This window comes from Brachyistius frenatus, unplaced genomic scaffold (assembly GCF_029030835.1).
Source record: "Brachyistius frenatus isolate BFR_SWC_R1_liver_20210118 unplaced genomic scaffold, ASM2903083v1 Contig_6, whole genome shotgun sequence".
NCBI classification, from domain to species: Eukaryota; Metazoa; Chordata; class Actinopteri; family Embiotocidae; genus Brachyistius; species Brachyistius frenatus.
This window is the reverse complement of record NW_027210605.1, coordinates 6,776,175-6,795,429: the sequence shown is the minus strand read 5'-3', so window position 1 is coordinate 6,795,429 and position 19,255 is coordinate 6,776,175. Positions and strand designations below refer to the sequence as shown.

The 19,255-nt window shown below is 41.9% G+C and overlaps 1 protein-coding gene across 2 annotated transcripts in view; it reads left to right on the top strand.

The window, feature by feature from the left end:
• The first annotated feature begins 1,080 nt into the window (after positions 1-1,080).
• The window catches only part of dip2ba (disco-interacting protein 2 homolog Ba), a 41,232-nt gene continuing 23,057 nt past the window's right edge, over positions 1,081-19,255 (top strand). For both annotated transcript variants that reach the window (XM_069688886.1, XM_069688884.1), the window contains exon 1: positions 1,081-1,317. In XM_069688886.1, coding sequence (XP_069544987.1) covers positions 1,233-1,317 — 85 coding nt within the window. In that variant the 5' untranslated portion in view covers positions 1,081-1,232. The remainder of the gene's footprint in view (positions 1,318-19,255) is intronic.

The window sequence follows — 19,255 nt, the reverse complement described above, 5'->3', positions numbered from 1 at the left end:
CTGTAGCCCTGCTTTTAAGATGTCTTTTTTTTTTCTGAACTCCAGTAACTCTGGAAATGCACAAAGTGGTAGAAGCCTACAATTATTTTGTTATGTTCAGTTTGCTTTGAAGCGTGTTTTCCTTGTAAGACAACGTCAATGTTTCTCATAAGGAAAACAGGATCATAACTTTTTGTAAATGGCCCTTAATTGCAGAGGGAGTGTCTGGACAGTATATTTATTTTTATAACGGTTATAGTCAGGATGCCACATTGGCCTACTGAAGGAGTAGGCTTCTGAACTTGTACTGACGCAATTTTCAGCACAAGTATTCGCACATGAACTCAAGGACAACTGTAAATCAAATTCTTTATCTCAAGTGGGATCAAAAATTAGCTGGGTGCCCCTACATCCCCCTGCCATTTGTTTTGACTGTGTGCATTTGCATCACAATTAAATTACCACTAAGAGACACAAAACGATCCCAAAATACACGCAAAAAGATCCCAAAGACAGAAAAAAAAAAAAGACCAGTGACTCAATACGATTACAAATTGACCCAAAAAACATGCAAAATGAGCACGACAAGACAGAAAGTGACCACAGAGACTGGCAAAAACTACCGCAAATGCACAAAACACTCCAAAGTCAGGTAAAGTGACCACAGAGTGACACAAAATGACTACAGAGACAAAACGCAATGGCAACGAGATACAAATGGACTTTTTTTGTTGTTGTTGTTGTTGTTTTTTCCACCTTTGCAAGCCACGGTTGAAAGCTTTAGGGGAAAACTCCTCACGCACTCCTCTTGACGACTTTTTTCTGCGATCGCTTCTGTCTTTGGGGTGAAAGGTGTGCGTGCGCGTGCGCGTGCGTGTGTGTGCGTGTGTGTGTGTGTGTGTGTGTGTGTGTGTGTGTGTGTGTGTGCGTGTGTGTTTCCCAGTGAAACACCAGAGGGAGCAGCGGTGTCGGTGAGATCGGCACCGCTCGGATGCGGTGAATCAACACACAGGCGAGGTACGGGCGGTCACGTGACGGCTCGTTGCCGTTAGTGAGTTTTTTTTTCTTTTTTTTTTTTTTCTCCCATTATGGCGGAAGGGCCAGCCGTGCGGATGGACCGTCTCTCCCACTCTGATGCTTGTTTCGTGTCTTGAAGGAGGGGTTTTATTCTTCTTTTTTTTTTTTACATCTCCCCGCAACAGCCCGGCGTCTTTTCAGCTCGACTTGCACGTTTCGCGTTTATCGGCGAAGTCATGGCAGACCGCGGCGTGGATTTGTCCGCCCTGCCAAAGGAGGTTAGAGACCAGTTGGCGGAGTTGGACCTGGAGCTGTCTGAAGGTAAAGGAGGAGGAGGTGGAGGAGGAGGTGGAGGAGGAGATGCTATAGCAGATTTCCAAGCTAGCTGTGTCTGTATCTCAGATGTATGGGCATCGATTAAAGCGGCAGTATTCGTTGCCCTCTTCTACTTTTCTTTCATGATAAATTCAATGGAGAGGGGGGAGAGAGGAGAGGAGAGAGGAGAGGAGAGGAGAGGAGAGAGGAGAGAGGAGAGGAGAGGGGGACGTCAGGCTGAACCAGCTAGCCCATTCTGTGCTAATACAGGATGTCGGCATGCGAGCTAGCAGTGCATGACAAGCAGCATCGTACAGGAGGAAGCGAAAGGCTCCCCATCCATTTCCTCCTGTTTCCTTTGTCTCGTGTTTCTGTATATATATATATATATATATATAAAAAAAATCTTCTCATTTGGAGTGGGACTGGATGTCAAAGCCGAAGCTCGGTGTGTGTGTGGATGGCTGACAGATTGGGATGGCCACCAGGGCTCCTTCTCTCGTCTTAGCTCTACTTCTTCATATTGAGTGTGCGAGTTAAGATTCATGTGTGACATGTTTTGGACATCACCGAGGCCTCTGACATGGTGTCTGGGCTTTAGGTTTAATTTCTGTAAAAGCTGTGAGTCACCGTGAGTAGTGTTGAAATGTAATGACCAGGCCTTACAGTCATCATCTGCCCTGAAGATACAGTCTCTTATGAGTGTCAGTGATTACCACATAGGGATGGGCAATAAATGACTATTGTATCATATCGTGAGACTAGTCATCATCTTTTGTATAGCGCAATATCCTGATATGGCATACCTGTTGTCTTCTCCTGCTTTTAAAATCAGCGTTAAAGTAAAGTGATATCATTTTCTGAATTTACCAGACTGTTCCAGCTGTTCTACTATTTCTCTTTACCTACTTCGTCATCATATCCACTTTACGGAGGATTATTTATCTAAACGTGTAAAGGTTTTGTGAAAGAACCAATAATCATCCCCACAGTATTGTTGCGTTATCATTATCAAGGTATTTGGTCAAAAATACTGTAATATTTAATTTTGTCCACGTCGCCCGGCTACATTTGCACATGTGTATGACCTCGGTGACATTCACTGGAGTGTACAGAGCCTTATACACCTGTGTAAACCTGCAGTTACTTCAATTATAAGTTTGTGCTCCTCATCATGTGTCACACTACCCGCAGTGGCTTTGTCAGGTGTGTGTGTGTGTGTGTGTGTGTGTGTGTGTGTGTGTGTGTCTGTCTCCGCTCACGGAGCGTGAGTGATGGGTGTATCTATTTGCTGTAGTTTACTCATATGAGGACCATTCATTTATGCAATGCATAGTCCAAGTCAGCCCCTCCCCCAGACCAGCTGTTAGCCCCCTAAGTGTGACTGTCACATGTCCTTGACAGTACCCCCCCCCCTGCGGTGACCTGTCAGTCAGTGTCTGCTTATCCATGGCATTTTAGGTTATATGTTGGTTTTTTTAATAGCCAGCATATTTCCTCCTCCATGATCGGCTGATACTATTGACAATGCATGTTGCATTGGACATTTGCATACCGCAATAAAAATACAACTACACCTTCAATAGCGAATTACTTGGGCCGCTATTAACAATTATTTTGAGTATTAATTAATCTGTCCATTGTTTTCTTGATTAATCAATTAGTTGTTTGGTCTTAAAAGTCAGTATATGGTGAAAATCTCGATCAGTATCTCCCAAAGCCCAAGGTGCAGCCTAAAATATATCGTTTTGTCCCGACCAACAGTCCACGAGCAAAATATATTACGATTTTTAACATGAAGGACTAAAGGAAACAGAAAATATTTGCATCCAAGAAGCTGTAATCAGAGAGCATTTCTTCATTAAAAAAAAAAAATTCTCCAAATTATTAATCAATATCAAAATAGTTGCCGATTAATATTCTGTTGACCAAATAATTGATCAATCAACAATTTTTTGTGAATACCAGTGACACCTTATATAATTCATATCAGCCCTTAGTTAAAGTATGCTGATAGTAGTATAACTGTAGGTGTTTTAAGCACTGACTGACCTCCAAGGTTTTTGTGTTGTTCAGGTTTAATATTTCATAGAAGTTACTGTGTTGGCCAGACGTAGTTTTCCTGGTTCTGGATGTTTTAGCCCATCAATCCCAAATAGTTCATAAACATTACAGTCTGACCATAGTAGATTATGGGTAATTTAAGGAGAGACTGACATGACAGTATAAAACCTGAACTGAACTGTGGTAACTGTCCATTAGGCCTCTTAGGGTGAATTCTGGGCAATCTTATAAATCGATGATCAGCATTGAATTATAACATGAGTTTTGCATCAGTGTCATTTTTAGACACTGAAATTTGCTGAAATTACCCAAAAAGTTTCTGCGTGATTGTTCTTTTATACTTATATTATGATTTGAAGTACCGTGATGTAAGGTTTTGTGTATATTGTCCACTGCTGTCTTTTCATTTAGTTCACTTTTTTCATTCTAACCAGTTATTGGTGTTCATTTATATCAGAATGTATTTGAAATCATCTTGTTTTTGGTCATCCTTCCTGCTGCTGGAAAACATGTCACCTTTATTGTTGCTCAGTTACATATACTGTAGTTCGTAATACAGTTGTAAACAGGAACTGTTTTGAAGACTCTTCCTTGTTGTTGTGTCCAAGTGGGTGCTAGAAGTATGAGATTTTACAGTTCGTTATGAACAGAAACACTTTTACCTCAAGAAGCAACTGAATTCACACCGAACTGGTGTTCATGTTTACTCATTTTATGCTCTCAAAGATTTTCAGATTGTTTACTAAAGCATTGAATGTTTGCAGTAATTTAGTGTCATCTACGTGTAAGCCTGCAAGTCACTTTATCAGTGTTTTCTGTATGTTTGTGGAGGACTTAAAGCACACATTTGGTGGGGAGGGGGTTTTAGGGTCCTCCCCCAAGAAAATGTTATGTTTTGCAACTGAAAGCATGCAATTTCACATCAATATTTAACTTCTTTTTTTTTTAATCATATCTATGAAAAAGTTGAAAAAAAAATAGTTGAAAAAGCTAGAGCAGATAATAAACAACACTCAAAAAGCTTCAAGATAAAACTTGCTAAATAAGTCCACTGGAGAACAAATACTACCATTTAGATCTGGGAAAAGTCATTTCGTTAGTTTGTTAGCCTAAGCCTTCTAATGGTAGGGAAAAGCCTGCCTTAATGACTGGATGCATGCCTCATGTCACTACCTTGTGGGCTACTTTTCTTGAGTCCATAACAAGTCCTCATCTGAACCAAGTGGAAATGCCTGTTCCTTCGTTGCTCGGATAAGAACACGGGCCTGCCAAATGGCCTCTTAAAAAACAACTCCGTTCTGCTAGCCCCCTGTGACCATGGGGACACAATGAGGACCATTGAGGCGGTCTGAGCCGCCGTGGCCAGGAGCTCTGCTGCCATTTAGGCCATTCAGCTGAACCCAGTCTTTGTGTGCATGTTGGAATGAGCTGCCTCCATATGAAGAGAAAGGGAGGGGCCGGTCACTGGTCATACTTGAGAAGATGACGTGTGGTGTGTACTTCCACTGGGAGTGGTTCACTCTGACGTCTCTCTGCTGGGCCAGTAAGGTTGTGTCTGGCTCTTCCCTGTAACCAGCCTACTGGGTTGGTATCCACTACCACCTGTCGAGTGTGCCGTGAAGAAAATCTAACAGTGCTGACACAAGCAAAATTCTGGACAAATGAGTTTTTCCTCTGAGAATTAGCAGCTGCTGGTCCAGGCCACATTATAATACAACCTGAAATGATTGACATTTCCACCCTGTGATGGACTGGTTGACCTGTCTACGGTGACAGTGTCTGTGGGGATAAGCTCCAGCTCTCAATGACGGATAGACGGTTGGCTTTTCCTCCCAGCTGCTTCTAAGTTTTAGGAGTACTTTCTCATGTGGAGAGAACATGTTTCTTCATATATAAGTGGAGAGACTGCCTGTTTGCATCACTATGTGGAGACTGAGAGCCCAGGTGACAGCCAGCTGCTTCTTTTTAGGCCACTTATTCAGAAGCAGTTGAAGTAGGTTGTATTCATTTGTGTATTAAGGGACGGAGCAGAGGATAACAGCACTAACATGGACCCAGTTTGTATCTCTTGTCTGTCTGTATTATTTATGAACGGGATATACAGAAAACAGTTGTTTTTGTCAGGGGAAATGCTTATTTTGGGAAAGATTACGGACATGTGATAGACACTTCCTCAAACTCAAACTTGTGCATGTAGTGCAGCGTTGTCGTTTTTAAGGTGGGGGTCTGCACTGATAGAAAAAGGAACAAGGGGTTCTCACATTGACTGTGAAGAAGAAATCTTTAACTAGATTCAAATAATTCACAACTTCAGACTCCTGCAGGCCTGATGCTGCATGCTTTATTGCTATGTTGGTGCACTTTTCTTGAAATTAGCAGGTGGAAATATGGTGAAATTTATATTTTTACAACTATCGCAGCATGAATTCTTCAATGTGAATTCACAATAATTTGGTTATATGTGCGTTTATTGTACAGTTGACTGAATAGAGAAACAGGAAACAAGGGAGAGCAGAGAGGACCTAATGACATGCAGCAATGTCCCCAGCTGAAGCAAACCACGAACATGGCAATTACAGACCACTAGACTTTTTCTCATGACTCTATTTACAGAACTATATGAGGTATGTTAAAAAGCTCAACTCATGATTTTCACATTGAGTCAAAAGGCTTTCGAGTGTTTTTATAGGACATGGTGCTATAATTTTCAAACAAATGTATGTTCTCAGATCTCACTTGACAGATTGTCTGTGACAGAATTTGGTCAGATTCAACTTATTTTTCATTTAGACAGCAACTGGGAAGCCCGATGTTTCAACATGAGCATTTCTATGACAATGTGATTATAAAGAGGGATGGTAAACAATAAAAATGATTTATCGCCCAGCACTGCCTGCAAGACAACTTTGAAGTTTTCTCCATTATTTCTCATCGCATTAGCTTCAAGCAGTCTCCGGAGTCTTCTGGTAATTCCCCATAGTTGTGTTTAGATATTATGGTAGAAACTGCAGCAGTTTCTGTTCCTGGTAAGTTTATTTAAAACACCCAATAAGTCAGAATGCAATATGCATAAATCAGCTTGCTGATAGTCAGAGGCCGGGCCCGAGGGCTGGCAGATGGCTTGGTACTTTTGGCAAAGGTCTTTTATTATGTGTTTGTGTGTATACAGTATGTTTGCGCTTGCAAGTGTGTATGTGTGTGTGCATTTGACATAATACTGTTTCTGTGACTAGTTAATGATGGCTTTGGTCCCTTTTCCTCCTCCAGGCCTGTAGTTGGCTGAATTATTCACACGCTCTCACTAGATACCAGGACACCCTCACAGAGTGATGTGGTGTTGGTGTGTGTGTGTTGGTGTGTGTAGTTAGTGAGCGTAACTTTATGTTCCCCAGGTGCAAGTTTAGGCATGTAAAAAAAGAAAAAGAAAACCAGCAATCTGGCTGAGCTATATTGACTTTCCGCTCATCAGCTCCCAAGACCTGCACATCTCTTCTGTGTGAAACTCACTTTTTCTTTCCTTAAAAGATACTTAACTTGTTGAACGAGCTCACGTGTGATGTCGGGTAGGGTAGGGCAGGGCAGTATGGCATAAATCAAGAAAATATGCACAATTGTACTTTTGATGTTCCTCATATGAGTTTGATTTGATTGAAATAAAAAAGTTAAACACACAGAATTACACATAAACATTCATTTTGATGTTCCCTGCAATACATCATTCTTACCCAGAGCAGCAGAAACTCAAACACAAGGAATAATGCATTTTTGAAAAATTGTTAATATATGAAACAGAATATTGTAAAAATGATAACACAGAATTTATTATATCCGTTCACCACCAACTGATGTGTGGTCATATTGAATTATTAGTATATTATTATAGTGTCAGGATTCAGACGTTGAAGTCTAAGACGACATTCGGACGGCAGTAAAAAGTAGAATAGTGTTTGCAGAGTGCCATTAAGGTTGGAGCTCCTCTGTTACTGAGCATCCACCCCTCTGAAGTGCTTTTCTATGTCTGATCTTAAGTAAGTTAAACAGAGACTTTGTCTGCAGTGAATGAAAAAACGGCTCACGTTACATTAACGTCCACCCATTGATGTGTTGCCTCTGCATGCATCTCAAGTTAAACTAAGAGTGTTTATGAATTGGACATGTTTACAGGCCAGGCAAGCCGGTACCCTGTCATGTTGTTGATCTGTGAGTCACCGCAGATAGGCGTGTGTTCTTCTCCAGGGCACATCCGTCCACTGCAAAGTGATAGAACCTGTTTACGCCTCTGAGCTTGGAGGTGTGATGCAAACTGTGACTCATCACAAGGGAAGAGTGACTCTGGATTTTATGGTGCTGGACCCTTTCTCACACTCTGCCCCTTAATTCACCCCTTTGCCAACCTGTAGTCTCTGCTGCACCGAAGGCGATGGTCCCCGACCTCTCTGACGTTGCACAGTCTGTCTTCTCTGTCATTTAGTCTTGGGCCCAGGCGGGGACGCACCAGACAATTTCGACTGATGTGCAATCTGATCTATATCTCGTAGCCTACACCATGAGGTCATTGGTTGCAACACCAGAAATCAAGTTCTTGTTTTTTTTTTTTTGTCGGTTTGGGAGTCGATGCAGAGTCCCTCCAATCTATCGCTTGTCTATATCCACTGCCCGGCTGACCACGTGGCTTGTGCTAATGCTCAAGAATGCTCTTGTGAATATAAATAGACCTGGCTAGCAAGACAAATTCGCTTTCATGCCTGAGGAGGAGAAAACAAGCATGTCTTTGACACAAAAGGCTCCACCATTATTGCAGTGGCGGCCGCCCTCTCCAAGTCCTTAGGAGTCGTAATTGTGTGTATGTCTTTCTCGCTGAGGCAAATGTTCCTGGCTAGAAGACAGCAGCCAGTGGCAAACACGTCTGCACGGCCAACCAACTGGCTGGTTAGTTGCTACATGTGGGTCACTGTTACGCCCATGGGTTGTGTGTGAAATACCGCAGCCTGCTCGGAGCTGCCCTTCTTAGGCCACTCAACCTGCTGTCTGACCCCCAGAGAAAGTTGTTATAAGTGTGCTAATAGTTGAAGCATCAGATCAGTGGTTTAAGATGGTTTAGGTTACCTACAAACGGTGTGCACCTAAAAATATTGCTGACTAAATGATCGTGTGAGTTTTTAGATGGATTTTCTATCTTACAGGCAGTTATGGCCTCACTTCCCGCCAGGTTCCTATCAAAATCAGCAGGGGTTCGTCACTTCATCACCTTTACACATCATTTGTTAAAGCTTCCTTAAATACATCATGAGATAATAGTTTCATTCACATTATATGTGTGTTGGTCTTATGTAGATGTGGGTTGGTGAACAATTAAGCAGACAAATCCACAGCAGAGTACACTCACTGTCATTTTGCAGGTTAGCTGGCTTGTTAGCCTCTCAGATGGTAATTATCCAGATTGGTCATTGTAGGCATCCCGCTAAAATGTTGTAGTGCATTTTTACTGTTTGGAGTTTGGAGGCTAAAGTGGTGTTTCTGATATCTTTGTAGACGTGTTTTCTTCCCATCAGTAATAGAGGAGTGTTACCAATAAAAAGTGAACGTTGTTTCCGTACTGGTGTTGATTAAGGGTTGGTATTAACTCTTGACATGTCCGGGACTCTGATCATAAAGCTGGTGTCTGTTGTAAATTCAGGTCTCCATTGTCTCCACCTTCCTGTCCCATTGGCTCATTCTCTGACTCAGCTGATCATTACAGCCTTTGAAGTGGGTGCGAGGAGCATGAGGTATTTTCACAGCAGCCGGTCAGTTTCTATATATGAAAACGCAGGCCTGCATCACAGGAAGGGCTGATGGGGAAACTGGAGATCAGGGGTAAAGCAGTCCTGCTGTAAATGTACAATGAAAGTTTCCAAAAGGTCAATTGCGCTCTAATTATTTTTTTTTCCCCCGTTTATTTTGTTCTTCTGAACTAAAGCCTTCCCTCTAAATAGTTCCCTTCCTAATTCCCGTGTCTAGCCAAAGGGTTATCGAAAATTCCCAGTGAGTAGAAGTCCTCAGGAAACTCCTTCAACAGGCCGATGTGTATCTCCCCTCTTGGCCCCTCAGAGCACATTGTGCTTGAGCTTGGCTTGTAGTCATGGACCCCTTTAATTCAACTCCCCAGAGAGAATGAGGTAAAACAAAGGCCTTGAAAACACAGAATGGGTATGGTGTCAGCTTCTTAATCCCTGTCTGTCAATAGCGGAGGTCTCTATGGAAGTCCATATATTGCTTGTTCATTGCCTTGAATGGAGGCGTTAGGTGAATATTTCAAAACAAGGTCGAATCGGCTGCAGCTCTGGAAGGCTGACCTCAGTCATTTCCTGGAGATGAGCTAAAATTGGTTGGTTGCCTGTGAGCACGATCTGTGTTGCTATAACCCTACCTTATGAATTTTGGACTCCATTTTGAGATGTTCTTAAAAGATATGCCGCATGACACTGCGAGTAGTGTCAGTACATCAACGCACAGTATTTTTCACACTCTCATATCAGTAGGAGGGCCTCCCTCTGAAGTAGGTTTGTGTCATGTGTTACATACCCCCACAGACAGTGACAAACACACTGATGACAGTTGTCTGGATGTTATCAAAATCACGTGGCGAACCAGGCAGAGTTAAAGATTATCCATGAAAACTTCTCTTTTGGATTCAGACCAGGTGTAAACTTGTTGACAAACATCTTCAGACACCTGAGGTAGATATTGAGCTGTTGCCAAATGTGAGGTGTCATCAGGGGAGTACGTCAAGTCTGGCGCCATAAAACTATGACTATACAACATGTTACATGAAACAAAATATAATCTCTTCCACTAATTGACCTGCATCAGCCACTTGAGCCGGGCCCCTACGACCTTGCACCCTTCAGCTCCGTGTGACGTGAAACATTGTCGCCGATATGTTTGTGTATATTAGTGATTAACAGGCATTTATACAACCTGTTTTCCACCACAGTGTGCTTCACTTTTACACTCGTCTAGTGTTGCACCTTGTTGAGCTGGAGCGTCCCCGTAGATTCAGAGCCGTCAACTTCAGGGCGGCAATAGATTCCCATCGTGATGACAGGCTGTTTAATGAGTGCGAGCGGTGGGTGGTATGAGGTCAGGACCATGAGCTGTCCACCGGACTGGAACTTAAGGCAATGCAGTCTGCAGTTTCAGTGTCACCCAGATTGAAAGTGTTTCTCAAAGGCCACTCATGTCTTGTTATGATCTTACAATATTGATTTTAATGAGTCAGGCTAACATTTAATGTTCTCCTTTAACCGATGAGCAATTAAGCAGTCAGGAAGCTTCATTTGTGCATATGTCATCTGGAGGTAGTGGCGACATGGAGAATTGCTCAGCTAAGCTCAGTATTTATAGCACATATTTGCAATATAATGTCTCGTATACTCAGTGACTACATGTCTGTGTGTTGGGGGCAAGAGGACACAGATGACATCTCAATGGATGTACAAGGCTCAGTGAACCTCAGGTCTGACCCCTGTATGTCTTCATGACAACACTGCTGCAGTGAAACCTGATACTTCTCATCCACTTTCACTACTCGGTACACTGTGGTTACCCAGCAATGCTGAAACACTAGTCTGTTATGCAGTTTGCCAGCCAGGCTGCCTCGGTCTTCATATGCTTCTTCTCCGCTTTTCCGTTCTTTGCGGTGCGCTGAATTAAGTCAGAGTTTGACTCTACTGACCTGCTTACACTCCCGTCGTGGATCAAATAAACGAGCAAGTAGAGGTAGTGACAACAGATATCACACTAATCAGATGTTTTGACGTGTCACTGCAGGAAAAGCACACGTGTTACAGCTAACGTTAACGACAGATCGTTTTGATTCAAGTGAGAGATTGTGCCTTCAAATGGAGTCGCGTTTACCACGCTCACGAGAAAAGTCCATATGAACGCCCCTCGCTTGTGGTGACAAATTTGCTGTCGTTTACAAAAATGGTGGAAGCCATGGAAAATTCCTTTTTCGTTGGTTTGTAACTTAATATATTGTAATTTTAGTCATATCGAGTTTCTCTTTGCAATTGAATTATACGATTGGGGAAAATGTTGATTATTCTAATGGCTCATTTCTCCCTCTGTCATTATGCCTTTGTATTTCCTGCGTTGTGTTACCTGTTGCTTCCAGATGCCATCCACGTTGTTGCCAAGCAGCGGCGTTCTCACTGCTTAAGCACACGCTAACCATACAGCGCACACGACTTCCTGTGCCATAACCGCGAACTCACAAGTTCTATTTAAAGGCAGGCAAGAAGACCGGCATGCACAACAAGACCTTAAAACTGAAGCAGCTAAACGGAATTGAGCCATCATTCATTCTGTTGTTTACAAACATCACAATGTCTGTCCTTAAAAACAGCGATTTAATGACATAAAATACCCGGGGGTGGTTAGCTTAGCTTCACATAAAGAATGGAAGCAGTAAAAGTGAGCTTGGTCAGAACTTGAAAAAGCTGGGGTGAAACAATGACAACAATGTTTAGGGTGCCGGACATTTGTTTCATGTCATTCCTCTGCTCTCTTTCCCCACATTTCCTATCTATCTCTACTTTGTTAACTACTGTGGCACGTCAATAGTTTATTAACAAAGGATCAAAATAGTGTGATAGTCCCTGTTTGATACCATTTAATTATCCAGTTGTCCATTAGCTCTGGACGACAGTTAATCCTCACTGTGGAGGATACAGTTCATGGTGCTGTGGCAAACTAATCTGACCAGAAACCAGTCTGGTATCTGGCCTCTCTTTTCATGCAGCTAATGCCACAAACACACACCTGTTGGCTACAAGCCCGTTGCAGTTATAGTGTGCTTCAGGGCAGCCCAGACTGACGGATAAACAACATTAACCTTTGCTGCTTACGAACAGACGATCCACTTTTGTTTGTCCGACGTCAGCCTGAGTCCGCAGTCATCAGTTGTTCAGTCCTATCACTTTGATGAAGCAGATTGCTTTGACTTTTATCTGCACAAGAGCTTGTCGCTGTGAAGATTGGACGACCTGACTGTTATTGTCTCCAGTGACACGCAGTGACCCAAATTTGTGTCTGGATTTAGTGATACAGCCTGGCTTATGGAAGAAAAAAAAAGAAAAGGAAATGTTCTTTGCTTTCTTATCGTGAAAAGTGTAAAAATGATATTATCCTGTACAGATTCATGAAACGATGAGATGCTTGATTCAGCCAGCGTTGAACCAGCCAGCGTGAACGTGTGCATTTTAAGACTTGACAGATGAGGGGACATGTGATTGTCTCACATTCAGTATACTAACACACTGGCTCTGATATTTATTCATATTCTCACTGTGAGCTGCTGCGTCTTTGTCTTCTCTGTCGTCTTCTTGATGTCTTGTCTGTAGTTTCCTGTAAATTCTACTTTGGTTCTGCTGACGGCCCTAGCATGGTTTCACTTCTTGTGTTCAGTACTACTCCCACCCTGTCTCAGATCCTCTGTGCTGCTCACATCCTTTGAGTATGTACAGTTATGACCCACTGCATATTGACAAGCACTTGTGCATCACTTTAAGCTGTAAAATTCTCATAACAACTTTTTATTGAAACAGCCACGTCTCAATCGGCTTCTTTTTCTCGTTAAATCTTTTCAGTGAGGTTTTCTCCAAAAAAAATGTCTTAGAATTGTAAAACTAGTAGTAATAATATTTACCGGATTCCTGATAGAAAATGAACTACATGATCAAATATTCACATTTTCCAAATGGTGGTGGTGACACCCTCCATGTGATGCATCGTACCATTGTCAATATATATCACATTTTAATATCAGCTACAGTATCTACGATACTAGTACAGGACGATCTGGGACTGTCTCTGCCAGACTCATTATCATTATCAAAATGTTACTCTCGCTTAACTTTGCATTGTTAATCTGTAACATGTTGTCTGTAACATTCCCAGGAGGATGTAGTTTGATGTGCTGGTAAATATTATTGTGTTTATGCGTACTGTGGGATATGTCTGACATTTTGTCTACCCAGTTTATATTAAGAAGGGATTTTGCATTAGAGTGCACCAAGTTTACCCAAGTGTAGCTAAGAAACTGGCAAATGACTACATATTTTCTCACTGCTGGGAACTTAAAGTGACGAGTGATAACTTGCCATATTTTGGCCACCTCTACTTAACTGTGATTAGAAAGGGCAGCTAACTGTCAAGACCTGCTGGTTTTACCCTTCAAGCAACCAAAGACAAACCGAATCTGGTCTCCAATGGAGATTATGTAGAGAGAAATTACACTCCCACTGCTTTTTTTTTTCTCAGCTGGCCGGCAGATTTCTTCACCCATCCAGAGATCACCATCCTCCCTGTCTGCCTGAAAAACCCCACATGGACCCACGGGGTCCCAGGGGAATTGTAGGCCTAGTTTTGGAGTGGAAAACATTGGTGCTGGGGGTGGGAGGACGATGTACAAATGTTTGAATCACTCTCCAGATATGAACCAAATTCCCCCTCAGTGAGAACTGATCGGTGCTCAGACTTAAGAGCTGTGATTCAACGGCTTAGAAAAAGAACATGCTGACTTGGATCTAAGAAGTCGACACCTTATTCAGTTTTCTGGTTATTTTCCAGCTCCAATAGCTCAGCCGTATTTATACTTAATGGTGTTTTCCTTTTTTAAATTGTATTGTTCAGAAAAACCCTCCTTTAGGCCTATTACATACATGTTTCAAATGTGTTTAAAAAAAAAAAAAATGATAAGATGAAATACCTGCATATAATTGAAATCCCATGTGAGAATCTCAAATTATTGTTTGCATTTTTAACAATAATGAATAATAATAAAATGAATTATTATAATTATTAATCTAATTTTGTTTGTTCACAAAATGTCACAAAACGAAGACAAAATGTCCATCACGGTTTCATAAAGCCAGATAAAAATATTGAATTACCATCACTCAAAACAATGAAAAGCAGCCAGTTCATATTAAAATGCTAAATGAAACGAATCTCGTACCAAACAAAAGCAGAGCAATTGATGCTTATTTTCTTGTCTAACTGCTGACATATTAGCGCATGCACCATAGAAATAAGCTTCTTACATCTCTGAACTAATGGCCAGGTGCCGTTAAATGTCCTTGAAGTCATTCATTTGCATTTCCTGCTGAGTGCTATTTTCCCATGTTCTCAGCACAGTCTGTGCATTGTTTGTGTTTCTGCTCAGGGTCTCTATGAACAAGATCTCGTGGGTGACGTTAGTTCCGCCTCCCTCAGCCCCTGTGTTTATGTGTATTTACATGTAAATGTGCATACCGTGGCTGTTTATGTGGCTATTTTCTTTGTTTTTGAGGTTGTGCTTTGTGTCTTTTCACTGTCATTTGCTCACCAAGACTCGACAGGACAATAGCCTTTTGGGTGCCTATTTTTTGTGCTATAGAGTAGTGACAGTGGTGTTTGTTAGCATCACATTTGTCAACCCACGGTAAACAAAGACACCCTTGTGTAGATCAAACCGGTATCACGACGTGAGACAGCAGTTCTACACTGCAGGTTTAAAGGTTAACCTCAGTTCAGACCCTTTTTTTTTTTTTTTCATCTGTCCTCTAATAAGTGCACACAAATGTGCAGACGCGTAGATGATGTAATCTGTTACGTTAGATGTAATCTCCGATTACAGATTAGGATAGATCCTAAAATGCGAACCCTGGATAGTTTTCATGACGTGAAAGGGAGGTTTTATTTCCCATTTCTTGTGTAATTTGGTAGTTAACAACATTGAAGTGTTTGTGTGCGTGTTGGTTAGAAACATGTCACATGCAGGTGTCTGTGCAGACAGGGAGAGCGGAGCCGACACAGAGGCAAAAGGAAATGGTGGGTGACAGTCATGCCACTTGTTAAGCTGCTCACAGTAATTACAGGGCTCTCTGGGGTGGGGGGCTAAACACTTATGTGTCAATAAGGGAGGGTCTTTGTAGTTTGTATATAGTATGGATGCGATCCAGAACAAAGAAACGACACAAACCATATTTGGTCAGATGATATCGAGTTGTTGCAACATCTTCAACAGAGAAGTAAAACACTGACTCAGTGCCTTTTGTTCATAAACATGTGAATGCCAGAAGGCTAAGCAGCTGATTCCTAAACCATTCAGTGCCCCAGTAAACAACATACACTCAACATAAATCTCATCATTGAGCATGTTGTTTCTGTGTGTGTGTGTGTGTGTGTGTGTGTGTGTGTGTGTGTGTGTGTGTGTGTGTGTGTGTGTGTGTGTGTGTGTGTGTGTGGTTTGTGAATAGGTTTGGGAATGGATGGGTGTTAACTGCAATCCAGACTCTCTCCTGTATTAACTCATTTTAGAGGGCTGTTGCTCAACTCCAACGTTTTTTTTCATTTTTTTTTTCATTTAAGAAAAATGCTCTATGACGACAAGACAAATGGAAACTTTTGGCATGAAAAAGTGTTTCACGAAGCTTCTCTTTTTTTCTACGATGCAGCTAATATCAATTAAAAGGAAGGACAATTTAGTATAAATGTTGGCAGCAGAATAGCTGAAGAGCACACTGGCTTTGTTGCTGTAGCTGTATGGTCATGTCTGGTGATAAGGGCTGTTTGTGGCAGCTGAAATTGAACTGCTTCCATTTTCACAATTTCACCCGTTGCTGCATGACTTGGAGGTGAGCGTGAAGTTTTAGGTGTTTCTGATGAGAATTTGTCCCGGTTCATTTGTGTGTTATTGTGTATTCCCCCCCACGCAGCCTGCTTTCATAACCTTAGCCTTTCCTTTCCAACCTGCTATGCCTGCGTGCTGTTCTCATACCGCTGGACATTACTCATCAGTTATTCACCACTGATGTGGTATTAATGTTCTTAAGGTTTAGTTGAGAAAGTCAAATATGTAATCTCTTATTCATAGTAACCCAAGAAACAACATTTGAAGTGTGTCATCTTAAATGTCATGAACAGGCCTGAAAAAAGGTGATTCAACATTTCCGCTGCTTGGAAAAACTCATGGAAGTAAATATTAAGATATAAAAGACTCGTACCCAACTTCGGTATCATTTAGTAGCAGAACAGCTCTTGTTTTTATGCCGTAGCGACAGTCGTGGCAGGATGCATTATGTTTTCAGGTTGTCTGGCCATCCCAGCGTCGTGAACACGATATCTCCGGAATGTGTTTGGGGAATTTCTTTTAAGTTTGGTACAAACATTCACTTGGACTGAAGGACGAACTGATTCAATTTTTGTGGTCAAAGGTTACTGTGGCCTCACAAAACACGTTTGTGAACACGAATGAAGAAATTACATTCTAATTATGACAACATTTTACACAAATATCCATAACCTAAAGGTCAAAGCTTCTACTTCACTGTGACATCTTATTGTCCTGCGTCTTCATGGCCATTATTCAACGCCATAACTCGGGAACAGAAGGGAAGATTGTAGCCATATTTCACATTTGGTCAGATCACTGAAAGGGTTCAGCCTGAAACTGGTGATTTTATAGGTTGAAGATGTGTGTGACGCACCCATGCTGATGCCTGGGACCCCTGCCTGCGTGGCGGTCGTGGAACATCTTGATTTTCATTTAGTGCCCATGTAAACAGGTTAGATCAGTCACGCAGCCTTCATGAGGCACTTGTCACGTGCGACAGATGCCTTGATCTGCGGCACATCATCTAGAGCAGAGGTCTTCAACAGGGGGTCCGCGACCCCTAGGAGGTCGTGACATTTTTGGTTGATTAGACAATTTTTCGTATTTGTTTTTATATATTTTTGCCCCCCAATTTTCCCCCCACAAATTTAAATGTATTTAAATACACAATAACATGAATCCAACATGTTGTAGTGAATGGATAAATGGAGGAAGAAGATGTTATCTTTCAGTCAGAAATGCACACATTCAGCGACACACAGGAGCTCTCTCAAGCTGGACACAGGAAGACTAGCCTGGACCTGTCCCTCAGACCTCAGAGCCTCCTGCATGCAAAGAGGAGGACCCGCCCCTATCGCTGCTGTGCCAATCACAAGGCCGCACGTTACATGCTGGCTCTGTCAGATTCCCCGTCATTGACCGAGAGCCTATTCAGTCCCCAGCTGACTAATATTATTTGAAAAGAAGATACCATTGTAAAAAATAAATAAAAAATAAATAAATGAAAAAACAACAACATTTACTTCACCCACGAATCCTTGTGCAATCATTTTTGCAAGAATAGCTTAGTGTTGAATGCACAATAACAAGGTATGTTTATACATGGCACTTGGCCCAGTTAAATATAAAACACAATTTTATACAATAAATATATAGTAAGGGGTCCTTGCTCCATCTGTCTATCAGTTTGGGGGTCCTTGGCCTGAAAAACATTGAAGACCCCCGATCTAGAGAATAGGTGAGATGTCAATTTTTCACATTTCCAGGCACGAGTGGACAGGGAAAACATCTTTGATCACGTGTGTACTATATAGTCATAGCAGAAACCCGATGCAGGCTCTAATTACACAATGTCAATAATTTACAGGTGAAGGGGAGTGTTTTTCTGATGCACTCCCTCTCTCAGTCTCTCTGTCTCTCCGTCTCTCTGTCTGTGTGTCTCGCTCGCTCTGCACGAGTGTAAATAAAAATCACGTGTCTGCTTTGTGGTTACAACTCTTTACTTGTCAGACGTAGCTGGAAACTTTGTAGAAAGATAAGGCTGGACACACACACACACACACACACACACACACACACACACACACACACACACACACACACACACACACACACACACACACACACACACACACACACACACACACACACACACACACACACACACACACACACACACACACACGTGTACAGCAAAGTGATGTAGCCATAACACACCATGCAGACAGTGTGAACCACCGTAGCTTTTTTGCAGCAACTTCCTTTTTCTGAGCCTTATCTACCAACATGGCGCTGACTTTATATTCTATCGGAACAGAAGCTGGTTTGTTGGTCAAGTTCCTTTTTAAAGGCTTCACTATACATTTATATCATATGATTCTGGACAGACATGCATGTAAACTGCAACTTGACTGGTTGGTGGAGTCATACACCTAATTCTAGTTTTTCTTAGATTTCTTATACTTGAGCGTTATTAGACCACTCATTATGAGGGTTCATCTGTGTCTGATGTAGGACGTAGAAATAACATTTTTCAAAATTGATTCAATTGTTGGATCTGACTGCGGAGGTGACTACGGGACGAGACATCACCTTGATGTTCATGTGGCAACTGATATCATTGCAGATTCACGAATCTGTTTAACTCTGGCAACTAAACATAGAGTGCTGCACGTATTAGTAAACTTTTTCGACTTTTACAAGTTTAGAAAAAGTTTAGATTTATTTGGAGCATATGCCATGCCACCGATAGATTAAAATTACAACATGATATAAAGATTTGTAAAGCTCAGAGTTGATATATTTGATGGCTTCAGTCATGCTGGTATGCATGGAGTGATGCACAGCACACATATAAAGCAGAGTTGAGCTGCACAAACACATCAGGCTCTAATGTGCTGGATCATAATGGAGAATGCCATGCTTGACTTCTACTGTGAAAGCCCTTTATGTCAGAATGGGTTTTAACCTTACTGCAATTATTGGTGTAACTGGAAACGCTCTGTGTGTGTGTGTGTGTGTGTGTGTGTGTGTGTGTGTGTGTGTGTGTGTGTGTGTGTGTGTGTGTGTGTGTGTGTGTGTGTGTGTGTGTGTGTGTGTGTGTGTGTGTGAGAACCTACGTGAACCTGTACTTTTACTTGTGAAGGGATCAGCCCTCTGTCTGACTTTTCTTGAGGTCAAAGGTCGACAGCAGCAGTTCAAAGTAAGAGTCAGAGGGTCACTCCCATTTTGTCTTGAATG